This window comes from Saccostrea cucullata, unplaced genomic scaffold, assembly GCF_032062105.1.
Source record: "Saccostrea cucullata isolate Sc308-1 unplaced genomic scaffold, CSIRO_AGI_Scuc_v1 ctg1467, whole genome shotgun sequence".
NCBI classification, from domain to species: domain Eukaryota; kingdom Metazoa; phylum Mollusca; class Bivalvia; order Ostreida; family Ostreidae; genus Saccostrea; species Saccostrea cuccullata.
Genome location: NW_026941605.1, coordinates 109,080 through 124,495, shown reverse-complemented (window position 1 = coordinate 124,495; position 15,416 = coordinate 109,080). Strand labels below are relative to the sequence as shown.

The 15,416-nt window shown below is 31.6% G+C and overlaps 1 protein-coding gene across 1 annotated transcript; it reads right to left on the bottom strand.

The window, feature by feature from the left end:
• Positions 1-6,871: 6,871 nt before the first annotated feature.
• On the bottom strand, positions 6,872-14,445 carry LOC134258157 (nacrein-like protein). The gene is made up of 8 exons (XM_062740708.1): positions 14,277-14,445; positions 13,750-13,911; positions 10,870-11,036; positions 10,305-10,397; positions 9,294-9,311; positions 8,826-9,030; positions 7,478-7,644; positions 6,872-7,081 (listed from the first exon to the last, which is right to left on the bottom strand). The coding sequence occupies exons 1-8, from the start codon at positions 14,443-14,445 to the stop codon at positions 6,899-6,901; spliced, it is 1,164 nt and encodes a 387-aa protein (XP_062596692.1). The 3' UTR covers positions 6,872-6,898.
• Positions 14,446-15,416: the final 971 nt, after the last annotated feature.

Here is a 15,416-nt window from a genome sequence, read left to right as displayed (position 1 = left end):
AGAAGAAACACAGACTTTTAAATATCAGTGGTGTGATAAGGTATCTTGGAGGAGTTAGTATTCCCTGCTCCAAGCACACTTGGTTTGCTCTTTAAAATAAAGGAAACATCTGTATTCCGCGTGTAAATACTGTATATAGGGTTACTTTCGCCCCGTGTTATTTTCGCCCGTTTACACTTGCAGACATTTTTTTTTAGATTCGCCCAGATGAGTGTAGGACGAAAGGGGCGAAAATAAAACAGATGCGAAATTTTCCTCGTATACATAAATGACCTAACATTTAGAGGAATATGAAATCATAATAGATGATATTTGTTGACAAGGTCATTATATTGACCATAAAGATTTTAAAATTTTACGACTTTTTTCTGACTTTTACTTTGTATAATAATTAGGGATGTCAAAATATTAATTTCCCTTAGTCGAACATTCGATTGCATTATTGGAACGATAGTCGACTATTCGGAGCATTAATTATTTTTTTTTTATAGCACAGTGTTTTTTAAAGCTTATCAATTAAAATAAATTGGAAAATTGAAATTAATTTGAAATTAGGAATTGTAAACACTCACTTTTCACACCTTCTATGAAAATATTTAATACTGTTTGTTCATGCAATTAATGATTGCCCAAGCACTATTATATCAAAATGTCTTTTGTGTAAGATTATTGTTTAATAGTTATCGAACTTTTAAACTTCACGACTATGCAAATACTGTGTGTTCCTAAGAATTTGTAATTCCTAGAGTTTATAAATATAATTGGTACAAGTCAATTAAATAATTTTTATAGTCCAGTATAGCGTTGCATAATTTACTACGTACAATAACAACAAAGTCAGTGATTAAGAAAGAATTATTGCGGTATGTATTTACTGTATTTTCATTATGTACAATGTGGAAAATTAGCCGTATAGTGCACGTCCTTATTCGGCTGAGGACGTGCACTATACAGCTGTATGGTTTGAGGAAGGACCCTTTTTCCATTCTGAGATGAAAATTTCATTATCCCATTTTTTTTGCATTTATTTAATATTCGAATGTTGTTTCATTATTCGATCGTCGGTCCATTCGACTGACACTCGAATAGTCGACTATTCGTTGACATCCCTAATAATAATGTATATTTTCCTCTTAAAAGGACGTAAATGGTAGTACACAGTAAAGTGTTATGATAAACGCGATGACTTTAAATATCCTTACTTAGCAATATTCTCTAAACACCAGCATATGGGGTTTATGTCTCTCAGTTAAGTTGATTTGCAGAACATGTTCTATGTAAAAACATTGCTAAAACAAATTAAGCCGTTGACGAACAAGTTGATGAAACAAGAATATCAACAAAATCGTTAAAAGTAATCTTTTTGCAAGTTCCACAATTAATTTAATGACCTAGTTAGGAATCTATCTTTATGTCATTTTCAGTACTACAGTTTTCATACGTATTATGAGGCCATTAGTTACACACACTAAATTGTCTATGGGTTAATGTTTTTCTTCGATCGTAACATGGAGCAAACGGTGATTGTGACCGGTCGGTATGGATCGCTTCCTCCTCCATGGCACCTGATCCCACCTGCTTCTGACTTATATCGTTTGACTGAATATTCATTGTATTTAGTATTTTGATATGCAATTTTTAAGGTCTTCCGTTTCCAACGGAAGACCTTCTACTGATTCTGAAGATTAAGATTATTCTTATTATTCTTTTTTTTTTATCTTCCTAGACGCCAACTTTGAGGCCTCGTTTCTCACTCATTTTTCAATGGATTTTGTTTAAATTTTCAGACATTATAGACGGTAATAAACTCTATCAGAATGCTGTCGATAATTTCAAAAAGTCACTTCCGGTTTTGAGTTATTTCCCTTTAAACGAAAAATTATAGGCTTTCATTTCCAGACAAAGGCTCAGAGACCACTACAGCTGGAGCAGAAATTTTACTGGTTTTAGATAACAGAAGGATTGAAGTTGTGCACATCGGTTTTTGTTTTCCGATTTCTCTATTCAAAATGGCGCTATACAGGGGTCAAAAAGGAGAACGCCTAAAAGAGCGAAAATTTACAAATATTTTACTTTTTATTTTGAAAACTAAAAATATTTTGTTAAGACATATTGAACAAAAGTTGTGCATAATTGCAAGAGCTTTCATATAATTCTATTCAAAAGGGGCTGGCCCCTATGATTAAGGATTTAGGGACCTTGAAAGTTTTTGCTTCATAACTCAAAAACGGTACATATTTCGATCTGAATAATACGGACAAAATTGTTCTTTGACACCTTTTTAATCTGATGAAAATGTTTTGTGTTCGATTATACTGGGGTATTGCGTAATATGTAATTGAAAGCAGGCCAGGTAACGGATAGCGTTTTTTCATTCGGAAAGGAAATCAGACCTCTTCATGTGTATAATTTACACAAACTTCTTATCAGTAATAAATCCTATGGTATTTAACTTAATTTTTTTAGTCGTTAATTTTCTTCTAAATAGGGCTTCATACATGCTCTACGGTTCACTATTAAATTATTTATAACGATTTGTCTTTCTTTTTTATTTATTATTAATTAGTTTTACAGTGAACACGTCTTCATAAAAGGAATATATTAAATCTATCTTTCTACATTGATTTTTATAACAATTTTAAGTTATTTTAACTTTATGCATTGAATAATTCACGATCATTAGTTGTATATATTTGGCGATCTCCAAGATCGCCTAGATGTTATGTAATCCAACGCGCAAATCCCACGCTGTCTATCTAGGTCACTAGTGTACCAGCCACCTGTCGTAAACAATGCAAGTGTCAATGATCGTGTTTAAAATCCATTGTGTACAAAGACCTATCAATTTATAGAAATCATGTTTTTAATTTATCGAATCAATAATAATACTTCACCGATCTCTCATTTAATCGTAATTCGAAACACTGGTGCATTAATCATTTTGAATTAATTGTGATCGCTTTATGTGCATGGCCTGTTCACGCAAAATTATTTCTTTATTCCGTGTTAATGTATTTAAATTGTAATTGAAAAGGGGCTTCGGCAAATAATTATAATTAGTGATGGAAGTCTTGTGATACGTAATGTACTATTATGTACGTTTTATTTTTACCATCACTCTTTTGTTTCTCCATTATTCTTATTAATATACATAAACATTGAAAGTTAAAAAGAAATACTTTAAAATAATTACTATTATTCACGTATTTGTAATAAACAGTTTACATCCAGCTTAGTCACTTTGTGTCTAAAATTTTGTAGCCCATTCCTCATTTACAAGCACGTGTCCGCAGATAGCAGCCGGTATGTCGATTTGAGAATCCGTTGTGTATTCCGATATAGTTACAAATGGAAAATTGGGTTTGAAATCATGTCGATTCCTTTCATATCATTCAATTTCACTCTATTTCAGCTTGTTTTAATCAGTCGTAATCGCTTGTGCATTTATTCATTTAAAGTTTTATGCCTTTTGATAGCCGGAAAAAAAACACGAGCTAGGTTTACACCGTTTTTTCCTGTATTTATCAAAGTGGTAATTGTTTTATGTATCTTAAATTACATGTACGCATGCATGATAATTGTAAGTGGAGTTAACGTTTCTAATTCACCGGAGGAAATCCAACATGAAATTTAGCACTTTCGAGTTTGCAGTTAATTGCTAATAAACTTAAAATGATATTGTACAGAATGGTATACTATTTCGTCCAATAAAAGAATATTTTACATGCCTTTACGTGTATAATTATCAGTACGAATTTAATTGATGCAAAGCATCAAATTGGCTGCAAAGCAAAAAAAATCTTTCACATGCAAGAAAAGCACGTCAAGACATTCTAAGCTGAAATAGTTTTTCAATTTTTTTTCAGGCTGTTTTCAAAGCAAAATAAAAAGTAATTTTACCGCATTTGCTCATAAATAGATTTATAGATGTTTAAAAAAAAATTTCATTGATGTATAAGAAAAATTTATTGTCATCAAAATGAAGGTGTAGGCCTGTCCGAGCCTCGATACCCTGGATCTTGATTAGGAGATAATGCTCATGGTTTCTGCAGAGCAGACTATGGTGCAAAATAAAAAAAAAATCTTCATGATCTTTGTGTCATTTGTAGATGTAGAGTAAGTTCAAAACAATTTTCACTAGAAGTTGAATAACTCCTCATTTTTTTATTCACCATGCACTTTAACCACATCATCATTATCCGGAAAATCAAGATATTTCTTTTCAAATCTTACATACTCTCAGGATGAGGAGTATCTGATACGAACTCTTTTTTATGACCATTAATTATCGATAATCATGAGATATTAATGGCAATGAAATTGAAATATATTTCAACATTAAATTTTAAGTTTAAATCAAGTTTTCAAAATATTTTACGCATGATTTACTTGTTATAATCTACGAATTATTTTATTGACGTAATAAAAATAAGTGTCATTTCCCCATGTGCACTCTAACACAATCACAAAAAGATTGGCCGCTACCGCAGCCGATAATAATTACATGTTTTATATGTATGACTTTTACATAGAAGAGCGATCAAACATATACATCCAGAACTTTCAGAGTACGATTTTACAAATTAAATTAGAAAATTCGTTATTGCCTATTTATCATAAAATATAAATTAAATTCTTTCCTTCATTATTGAATTCCAATGTATTTAACTTGGTACTTAAATTATCGATTTGCTCTGATATTTGGTTGTATAATGATTACAATGTATATAAACGTCCATCTGGTCAGTCATTGTTGCTTGACGACGTCTTGTTTTCTCCTCTCACATTGATAGCGCGTATGAACAGCGGTATGAACACAAGCTTGTAAACAAAATAAACGGCAATTCACAAAAAAGGAAAACCAGAAGAAAAAAAGCGTCTGTATAGATGAAAAACACAACTCATAAATTTGTTTTTGAACTTCCCCATACGTTTCTTTCTTTCTCCCATGCATTTCGACTTTACAGAAAAAAGATCACTAGAACCTTTGGTTATATTAAAAGAAAGGTTTTGGACCTTCAAACGGCACAATATCCGAACAGCTATTATACAGCCTATCAAATATATCACGTCGTCAACAAAAGAATTATTTAAATATTTCAAAAAAATACTCATTTCATTCTAAGAAAAGCCACGCAGCTGTATACAGACATTCCAAAATAATGTTTCATTGACTGACAGGTTGTTAAATTCCTCTCCCTATTCACTATAATTACCCCATCCCTTAAAATGAATACAATGTCTAACTTCTAAGCAGAGAATGTCAGTCGGTTGATTTGTTTTTGTACATGCATGTATACATTAGTTTAAGGGTTGAATTCCGAGACTGAAAGTTACGACCTATTTTTATGTAAACCAATAATCATACATGACATGTTATGCACCGCCATGAATATGGCCAAGGCATTTGCTGTTTGTCGGACGTCTTCCATCCTTCCCACTTTCTGTCCTTCCGTCTCTCCTTCTGTCACACTTTGCCTTTAGCTCAGTTCAAAGCTCAGTTTCAAACAAACTATCCAAGATATTTTTATCAATCTTTATATACTGAAAGAAATTAATTAGAGTTATGCAATTGCATTAGGATTTTTTTAAACTTGACTTTATATACATGTACATGTATATACCTCACTTTTCTTAAATTAGTGTTTAGCTCAACTTTAAATATACCATTTAAAATGGTGTTATCAAACTTCACATGTTGATGCATATTGATGATAGCTATTTAATGGCATCACCATTTTTGAACTTGGCCTTTCTTTCGACCTTGACCTAACTCTTTTTATCTCAATTTTAACTCTAACGAGAGTTAGTTATTGCTTAGCACAAGGTCATTTGAAAAGATCAAGGTCACACATACAAGTATTCCTTTACAGTCTTTTTCCTAGCAAAACATTGTAAGTTGCTTCTCTTACAAGGTTTTTTATTTGTATATCTCTAGTATGTGGCCTTTGACCTCGGCTCAAGGTTACGTCTTCTAGTTCGTAGCTCCAACGGAAGACCTATTCGTTGTTTTGCAACGAGCTCGGCTCTAGTGTTAGTAATATTTTTCTTAAAAATTACCCTTTTTTCAAGAATATAATGAAATGTGTGGAGATAACGAACAGTATTCAAGCTCAAAAGGCCATTACAAAATAGGACCGGGGCAAACATGAACCTCCAAAACATCACAGGTGGAATCAGGTGTAATGGAGGAGTGAGCATTCCCTGCTGACCAGTCAAACTCACCGTGTGGCCCTCTCATGATCATAAAATAACGAACAAAATCCAAGAATCAAAGAATGCATTGCTACTTGTACATAATTTCCCCTCAGTATAAACCAGAAACACACCCCAACGCCATTGTAAAATATTTGCTTGTTTTTTTTGCATATCTGGCGTCGATCGACTATCACAACCATGTTTTTAACATTATATTTAAAACTGTGCTGTGTTCACTGACGGTCTGAAGAAAATTACTTTGAAGTTTGGTGTAAATAAAATTCTATAAACCGTATAATTAATATGATACTACAGTATAGCGACTTTACATACTGTTATATGCTAAAAATGAAAATGTCATGATTCATTTATATAATTTCTGTTATTTATAGTCAATAAATATACATAATAACTCAACATTCGAAAAATATGAGCATACAGGAAAGCTGATTCATATGAATGACATGAAGAATTCCAGTAAAACAAAGCTGCCCTAAAGGATTACACTAAATTTACCTATAACATACCAGTTGTCAACGCTAAATTGCTGAATTAAAAGTCAATATTGTGCATAAAACCGTTATGATATTTCAAATTTATGAGGATACAACATTTTTTTCTCTCTCACAAGTTTGTTATGAAAATAAATTGAATAATTTGATTCTGTATTTCACACAAGCTATTAAGATGAGGTATGGCTCTAGTAAGCATCATAATTGATTGGACAGAGATCTCGTCTGTTACCCAGAGAGCCACACCGGAAGTTACGTTCTACTTCTACACTGGGATGGTCTATGATTCCTCTCTGTATAAGCCTCCGAATTCCCATAGTTTTAAGTCTGTTGCCATGGATATCCGAGACATTACCTAGTGCTTCGTAGGCCTGAAAATTAAAACAGAAGATTTAGAAAAGTACGATTTTGGTTCTTGTTTTTCTTATTCCGAATAGTTTGACTAGGTGAAACTGATCTTATTTTGAATTTATTGACTTTTTATTTCATTCATGTCTAGTTCATATTGTTTAATCGATATTGTAAATATATTTCATATTAGAAGCAACCTAATCATCAAGCTATACTAAATTTCTCCATAATTCGATATCCAACAAATACGCATGGAATAAATACCTCAGTACATTTTTAAAGTTCACATAACTACATGTTCTAAATATTGAATTGTACCAAGCTTTTCGAAAAGTCAAATGCACTCTCGATCAAAGAATAACAGATGTATTGGCAATATATGATAAAATAAAACATTTTGATGTACATATCGTTACCTGTCTGGACACTTTAATGGGACATCTCATTACGATCCACTGAACCGTTTCATAACAAGGTGGTGTAGTCAATGAACCGTGGTATGTATAGAAACTCCAGTCATAGGGCAGAACGTCACTTAACGATATCTGTTCTCGAACTTCTACATAGGTATTTTCTATTCTTTCTTCAATACAGAAAATGACAAAATGAAACATTTGGATGTAATTTGTAGAGAATTCAGATATATAAAAAGGCAAAGAATATTATGTTTCAAAACACATTTTCTCGTAGTACTTAAAAGCAAATATTTTATGGAAATTTGTAAAGCAGCGTGTAAAGACTTTATTTTCAAACATTTGATGTTTCTTATCTTAATCCTTTTATGTAAACATTAAAATCCTGTGAAAATACACATGAATTAATTTGATTTTTCTTAACAATCGATCTCATTAGAACTTTAATACAAATTTGTATTTAATTGTATAGAGATAATGATCATTGTTCAAGCTCAAATGTCCTAAATCAAAGCGAACACGGACATTTCATTGGCGTGGGATCAGGTGCCATGGTGGAGTAAATATCCCCTGCTGACCGGCCACACCTACCGTCTGCCCCTTGTCATAATAGGTATATCACAGAAATAATCCGTAGACATTTCAGTTTGTAAATAATTGCCTTACAATGAATAAATGATGGCATAACAAATATATGAAATGGAAAATTCCAGAGACAGGATCAGGTGCTTATATAGGTAAGTGCCCCTGTTGAACAGTCATTTCACAGTGAGCCCTACGTTTCGATCAGGTAGACAAAACGCTCCTTAGTCAATTTTAGTAAATTAAAAACAAAAGTCTTACAATTCGTTTGAAAGAAGTCAGCAAAGATACGACCGATTCATCAGCTATATTTGGTAATAAGGTCATTTAAAACGACTATAGAATTTACAAAATGCAAACTTTAAACTCGATGAAGGAAATCCCTGTAACATCAACTTATGTGTGATTAGTCTGACTCTGTTTAAAAATTGATCGAACTCAGAGCAAATTCTTGGGTATCGAATAAGTTAGGAGACATAAATATCAAATAAGCTATGGCAGAATATTTATGGATTGAAATACTTGACGACGGAAAAGTCATATAGTTTGTCAAGAATTAAACTTTTTGGTGGCCTTCCAGATATGAAGTCTTCTTGTTTGTCGGCAAAAAAATGAAAGCAAAATCGCCGACAAACGAGATGACTTCAAGCTATAATATAACGACACTTTCTCAGAATTCTATTCATCCTTTCACCTTAAGTCTATGTTTAAAAGTTTTTGCATGTGTTGAAAACTACGCTTCGCTCTTATAATTGAATCAAAGTCAAACCTGCGTTTCTCTCTGGTTTGTGATTTCTAATAATTGTGTAGTATTTCTCCATTAAGTAACTTAGACGCTTGGCACTCTTTGTCCTGCAGACGCTAGTGTCTGAACAGGAAGTCCCTCGCCATGGGGCTCGTCTTTTTTGTCTGTGAAATCGACGTCCGAATGGAAAGTAAGAGTTTCTATAGAAATCCATTTTCGGACTTGTAAACTAAAAGGACATAACAAAATATTTTGTCCTATTAGCCTGTTAAAGAGAATATATTTAAAACATTTAAGAATTGAATTTGCGTTTTCTTTGCTTTCTAGTCTGTTGCTTAATTCTCAGTTTTTTTTATAAGTGAAAGCCAATTATATATATATTATTACTATTATTATAATATAATCATTAATTAAATATGTTTACATCAATCGTTAAAGGTAAATAAAAGCAGTTTACATAAAGCTTATGAAAACTTCATTAAAAATAATTACCTTTGATTTCTCTTCAATCTAAAAAAGTAGAGAAGAAAATTAAGTCCATCCTTTTATATTAAATGTATATTTTAATGCAAGTAGATTAAAGAGATAAAAATGTTTATATTCAGAAAAAAATTAAATGATTCAGAAGTACACATTCACATTTACTTCATCATTGCATTTTATTTATTTTATTTTATTTTTATTATACATTTCATTCCATTGCAGTGTCAAAGGGTCTAGCTAGTCTTTCTGTTGTGTCTATATCACAGTTATATTGTATAATAAATAATGTAAATTATTAACAATGGACGATCATTTAATGATTTTCTACATTAATGCAAAGCAATGTCGACTTTAGTGTACCGGAGGACAATAAATAAACGACATTCCGACATTTCATATCACAAGCAATTCAAGATGACCCTTTTAAATGGTAAAATATTGACATTGATACACATATGATGTATAGGTTCCGAACACTTTGATACCATATGACAAATTAACCTAAGTTCTTATATGTATGTGAAATTATATTTTATTTTAAAATTGCTGAGGAATAATATTTCCATAAACACAGCGAATTTAATTCCATGATGAAACTTGATTTTTGTTTCATTTATGATATAATATTATTGAATGTACTTGAAATATCATTTAAGATTGAGGTCCATAAACATTTTAAAAATTTTCATCCTTGATTTTGCTTTTTTGTATGAAAAAGGCGAAGACAACAAACAGCTATCGATCTTAAGAAATCTATAAACAATTCAAATCCGTGAACAGGACATAAACACGGATCCTAAGAAACACCAAAGGTGGGATCAGGTGCCAAGGAGAAATAATCATCCATTGTTGGCTGGTCAATGAACCAAGTGTATTGATTAGATCTACAGAACATTCTGTAGTCAAATTTAAAAAATAAAAGAAGTGCCCACATAAAAATTGGTATTAAACAAAAAAAATACGACCAAATGTCAGGTTGGAAACAAATGTAGATTAATTTTAAATTTTCGGAATATTTACCTCCACCATGATTGCAATGACTGCCAATCCCCCGGGTTTGGTCTGTGCCTCCTCAATATTCTCATAGCGATCGTCGTAAAAGACCATGTGGGCCTACGATCAGAAAAAAAATATATAAAAAGATAATATTTGAATTTGTTCGATCAATAAGTTGGTGAGTGTCAAATTATTTATACAGTATATGCTGTAACACCTGGTTGAAATGAACGTAAAAAGGAGTTTGGTTCATTTAAGGAGCCTAAAGCAATCAAGAACATGAATTAAGTTTTCTACGGGATTCGGTAAAATTTTCATAAAAGGCGTATTCCTTTCCATTAAATAAAGATTCTTCTCGTATTTCTTTATTTTAAAATAATGAAATCAGCTCAAGATCACCATCTTTTCCCTAGACAGTAAGAAAAAAAATCAACACTTTTGCCAATGATGTTATGCCCATGCCAAGAAAAAAATGTTTACTTTTTTGCACCAAAAGTTATTACTGGTAGATTTTTTTCTTCATTTTTTCTGTTTTGGATAAACTTGTTGTATAGTGAATAGATCTCCGATCCCCTGTATTTTTAATTACCTCCATAGGGTAAAACCTGTTGTTCAGTGAATGTTCTGACCCCCGAGTCTCCCTCTGTCCCAGGTGTATATGAACTTCCTGGAAGACATAACCTTTATTTCCGCTGTACGGGACATTCCCCAGTTTGACCTTTGTCGGATTATCAGCCATAAAGTGTGGCGAGTGTCCTAGACAAAAAAAAATAAATAAACACTGTTTATGAGACTATAACAGGTGATTTCCTATAAAGAGCTGATTTACAGCTGTTTCCTTCTACTGACACAATGCCCTAATTCTCCGCTTTCACGTGTCACAAAATGTTGACTTGCTTTTTACATTTTGTTCTTGGTCCGGAAATTTTTTTTTCAGTTGTTCCCCTCTTTTTTTTCAAGATCTCACCTTATTCTATCTTTATTTTAAGGTAAGTCACTCGTCAGCTTTTTAGAAAAAGTTCACGCAGAAGCCTTTACTTCAAAACTACTTATTAAAATTCAATTTTTATAACATATTTAAATTCAACAATGTAAATTTTTTAACATTCAATGAAAAAACTGCTCAAAAATCTACAAAGAAGCAAGATTTATGAGGGACTATTTCTTTTGATGGAAGGATATTTAGCAGAAAATTCTGCAAATCTGCACATTTATAAAATTTAATGTAATGGAAATTTAGCCTCACATAATTTTACTCGGAGAATATTTTCCGTTTTGAAATTGCTAAGAATATTTAATATAGGTCTTAATTTATATTTTAAGACCAAGTTTTACACCTTCCCTCAACAAACTTTTCCAAAAAATGAAAATATATTAAAGAAGTCAAGATCAAATTTACACCATTTTATGCCTGAAAATCACATATTTTGACAAATATTTCAAAATTAACATCACTGACCCCACTTTTTTCTTTCATTATTTTAAACTACTCAATACTTGTGACTGATCAGCACTCAAGTCATAAAAAGTTTGATATAAAAAAAATTTTTATTGCCTATTAAGTTTTTTAATACCCCAAATATGTTATTTTTTTAGTGCAAAAAGGTCACACAATAATTTACGCACATTAATTTGCAAGATTTGTTTAATGATAAATATTATTCCAACTATTTTACGTAAAATATGATTATATTTATTGCCATGCTTACATCTAATCAAATATAATAAGGGTTAAAGTAATTAACCAAAGAGATGAAATTTAAGTGCAAAAAGGTCAACTTAAATGTACCGTAGATCAGTAGGATGCACACTGACCCCCTATTTTCTTTGCTTTTTTGAGTTACACTTTATGAGTACTTATCCAAAATATACTTCTCAAAAAATCCTTGATATAACAAATTTCAGGAGTGACTTACCTTAAGGTTGGAAAGAAATGTTTCTCTTGTGAATTATATATGAATAAAAGCAAATAACTGTATTTATTTTCAAATAATTTAATTTCACTTGTATCAAGACATTTCATTGGCTGAATCATTCAGAGGAACATTTAATATTTTGTATAACATAACTTGCCTACGTCACAATGAGTTACGTCAAAAGCGTATTACTCCGCTTAAGGTTACTTTTAAAATAACGCTCAATTTGAAACCTTTTTCCGGAAGAAATATTGTCTTATTGTCTACACTGAAATCAAATTATAAGGAATGAAGCTATTTCAACTTATGTTATCCGTTATAAGCGGTTTATAAAAAAGCGTAAACTGCCCCAGTTATGTTATATCGGATAACATAAGTTAAAAAAGCTTCATTCCTTAAATAATTTAATTTTACTTGTATTACGTCATTTGATTGGATAAAAGAATCAATCCATTTTGTATTAAATAACTTGCCTACGTCACAATGAGTTACGTCAAAAAACGTATCACTCCCGTGACGTTATTTAAAAATTTAATCAATGTGAAGCCTTAACCTTTGGGAAAAATTGTCTCATGTCTTCACTGAAATTAAATTATAAGGAATGAAGCTTATTTCAACTTATATTATACGATATAACAAAACTTGGGACAGTTTACGCTTCAAGTTTATAAAGCGTAAACTGCCCCACGTTATTTTATATCGTATAATATAAGTTGAAATAAGCTTCATTCCATAATTATTTCACAGATCATTGCATGCAAAGAAATGTATTTTATTCATGAACCAAGGATATTACGAATATTATGAAACAAGAATATCATCAGTCTCGTTTAAAGCAATCATTTCCTAAGTTCTATGGTCTATACAATGACCTTGTCAGTGAAGTCAAATTCTGACTGACGTTTTACATAGTAATTGTTAGTCCATTTTTATACACTAAATCGACGACGGATTTTTCCGTTATTTCAAGGTCATTACAAGGAGCACACGGCTGGTGTGACTGGTCAGCAGAGGATGCTCACTCCTCCATGGCACCTGATCCCACCTCTGATGTTTCGGAGGTCCGTGTTTGCTCTGTTCTCAATTTGTATTGTTTTAAGTACTTTTGATCTTGAATACTGTTCGTAATCTCCATATGTTTCATTATTGATGTATCTTGTTTTCGTATCAGTTTGAGACTTTTTTCACTCATATGAAGACGTCACTTTGTATAGAGTGAAGGGCTTCAAAGTTTGGCTTTTATTCGCTACTCAGGGTCATTAAGCAGTGAGGGGCCCTTTTCGTGCCAACGCCTACCGTGACAAGGGACCTAGGTTCTCTTAGGAATGACCCACAAATTCCACTTCAGAGTTCCGAGCGCTTGACGAAAGAACGATTGCTACCTATTTCTGTATCGCTTCAAGTCAATTGCGGCAATGATTTCAACACAAAAAACCTTTCGATCAATAAAATTTCGAATAAAACCAATATATTTATCAAAGGTAAAAAAAATGATAATGGCCATTTCTCTGTCGTTTTTCTATGAAGTATCCTTAGTACAAAATGTAACTCACCATTATTCCTAATTATGGCAGTGATGTGCTCACAAAGGTCTAAGAACTTAAGTCCTCTGAAAGGCCGATAAGTTGTTTTCTCTGTGTTGATATTTATTGGTGACTGAAGAAGAGAAGAACAGTTGCCCCAGCATGGTGTGACCCGATCCCAAAAATTTGGACCTGTGCATAGCAAATATATATTATTTTAGCAAAAATCTTGTTTAGATTTAAAATCAAATGTATGGGGAAAAATCTTAAAGCGGTGAAGCAATTTATTCCATTATTTTTTAATTCCAGATATTTTTTTAATGAAAATATTTTTTTAAAAATGTCATTTGAAATTGAGAAATCACTGTAAAAAAGATAATATCTTATATGAATTAATAGTTTTTAAAAGTGAATCCTTGCAACTAATTCAAGAAAACAGAAATGAAAGAGAATATCAAAAGGAAAGTTAAGTACTCTTTTCTCTTTCAGATTTTTGGGAAAAGAAATAGGAAGGTATATCTTTTAAGACCCTCATCATTATTGTAAGAATATCTCACCTTGACAGCTGTCTCTGTTGTAACTGAAGTGAGCCAAATCACAGTTTTCCTCCCTGCAGTTCCCTGTGTGTCGGTTTCTGTACATATATCTAGAATAAATAGATGTCCCCTGCAAAACTGTCACTGTCGCAGATAAATATAAAAAATAAAATAATAATGTCTGAATCATACTAGTGAGTTTGATGCATTGAACTCCCGATTGAAGTAAGTCTGATTCTTATTTTCCAAGCGATGATTATTTATGCGGTAACATCACGGATGTCAACATTAGATGTAAATAAGTTGCACTGAAAAGTCATTTCTCAACAGGACAACAGTACTACTACCAAGTTTACACTCGGCATGTCCCAGACCGGAACTTATTTTTAACCCGTGCCCCATGATACTGCGGGGAAACCCCTTGGTCAATCTAATTTATGTCATTCAGAACGTCCTTTCTATATAAACAAGTAATAACATAGCGTTAGCATTATGTTAGTATTTATGTTCCCATTACTAACTTTGTTTAAGAATTAACTTTCCCATGACAACATTATTAACGACAATTATGAACAAAAAATTGCAAATTAACTTTAAGTTTTAAGTTTATTAATTAAACAATAACGATTCAAAATCAAAGGCAACAGCTGTGATATTTTGCTTCTGTGAATTTAAAATAATCTTTTAAAAAGATAATTATATTAATATTATTATCGGTCGATCACCCTGAGCGTTAACATTAAGTTAGTATTTATACTATAACTGATTAAGTTAGGCCGTAAAATAAGAAAGGATGGCGAGTAATGAATATATTGTATATAACATCATATTTTTCTTGAATACCAATTTTTGTAAAATGTCTTTAATTTCTATATATATTAAAGGAATTGTATGAATATAACGAGCGGTATTCAAGCTTAAAATTTCATTAAACAATGCAAACTAGAAGCAGATCAAAATTTAAGCAATACATTATAGATTTATTTTTCTTACTTGCAAATTAAGAGCTTAAATAAGCGAAAAAAAAAACAAAAAAAAAACATGCCATTCTCTTTTAAAAATTCATTTAAAGCTCTAACTTAGAAATCACTTGTATTCCTTTCATTTAATTGATTACACGGCTAAATAAAAATATAGAAAAAATGCAAAAAATCTTTTCAG

Bases quoted from the DNA above. Each gene is read 5' to 3' on its own strand.
- LOC134258157 (XM_062740708.1), bottom strand. From the start codon at position 14,445: ATGATTCAGACATTATTATTTTATTTTTTATATTTATCTGCGACAGTG. The intron at 13,912-14,276 runs GTGAGATATTCT...TGCTATGCACAG, and splicing joins CAACAGAGACAGCTGTCAAG to GTCCAAATTTTTGGGATCGG. The intron at 11,037-13,749 runs GTGAGTTACATT...TTTTTTGTCTAG, and splicing joins TGCCATAATTAGGAATAATG to GACACTCGCCACACTTTATG.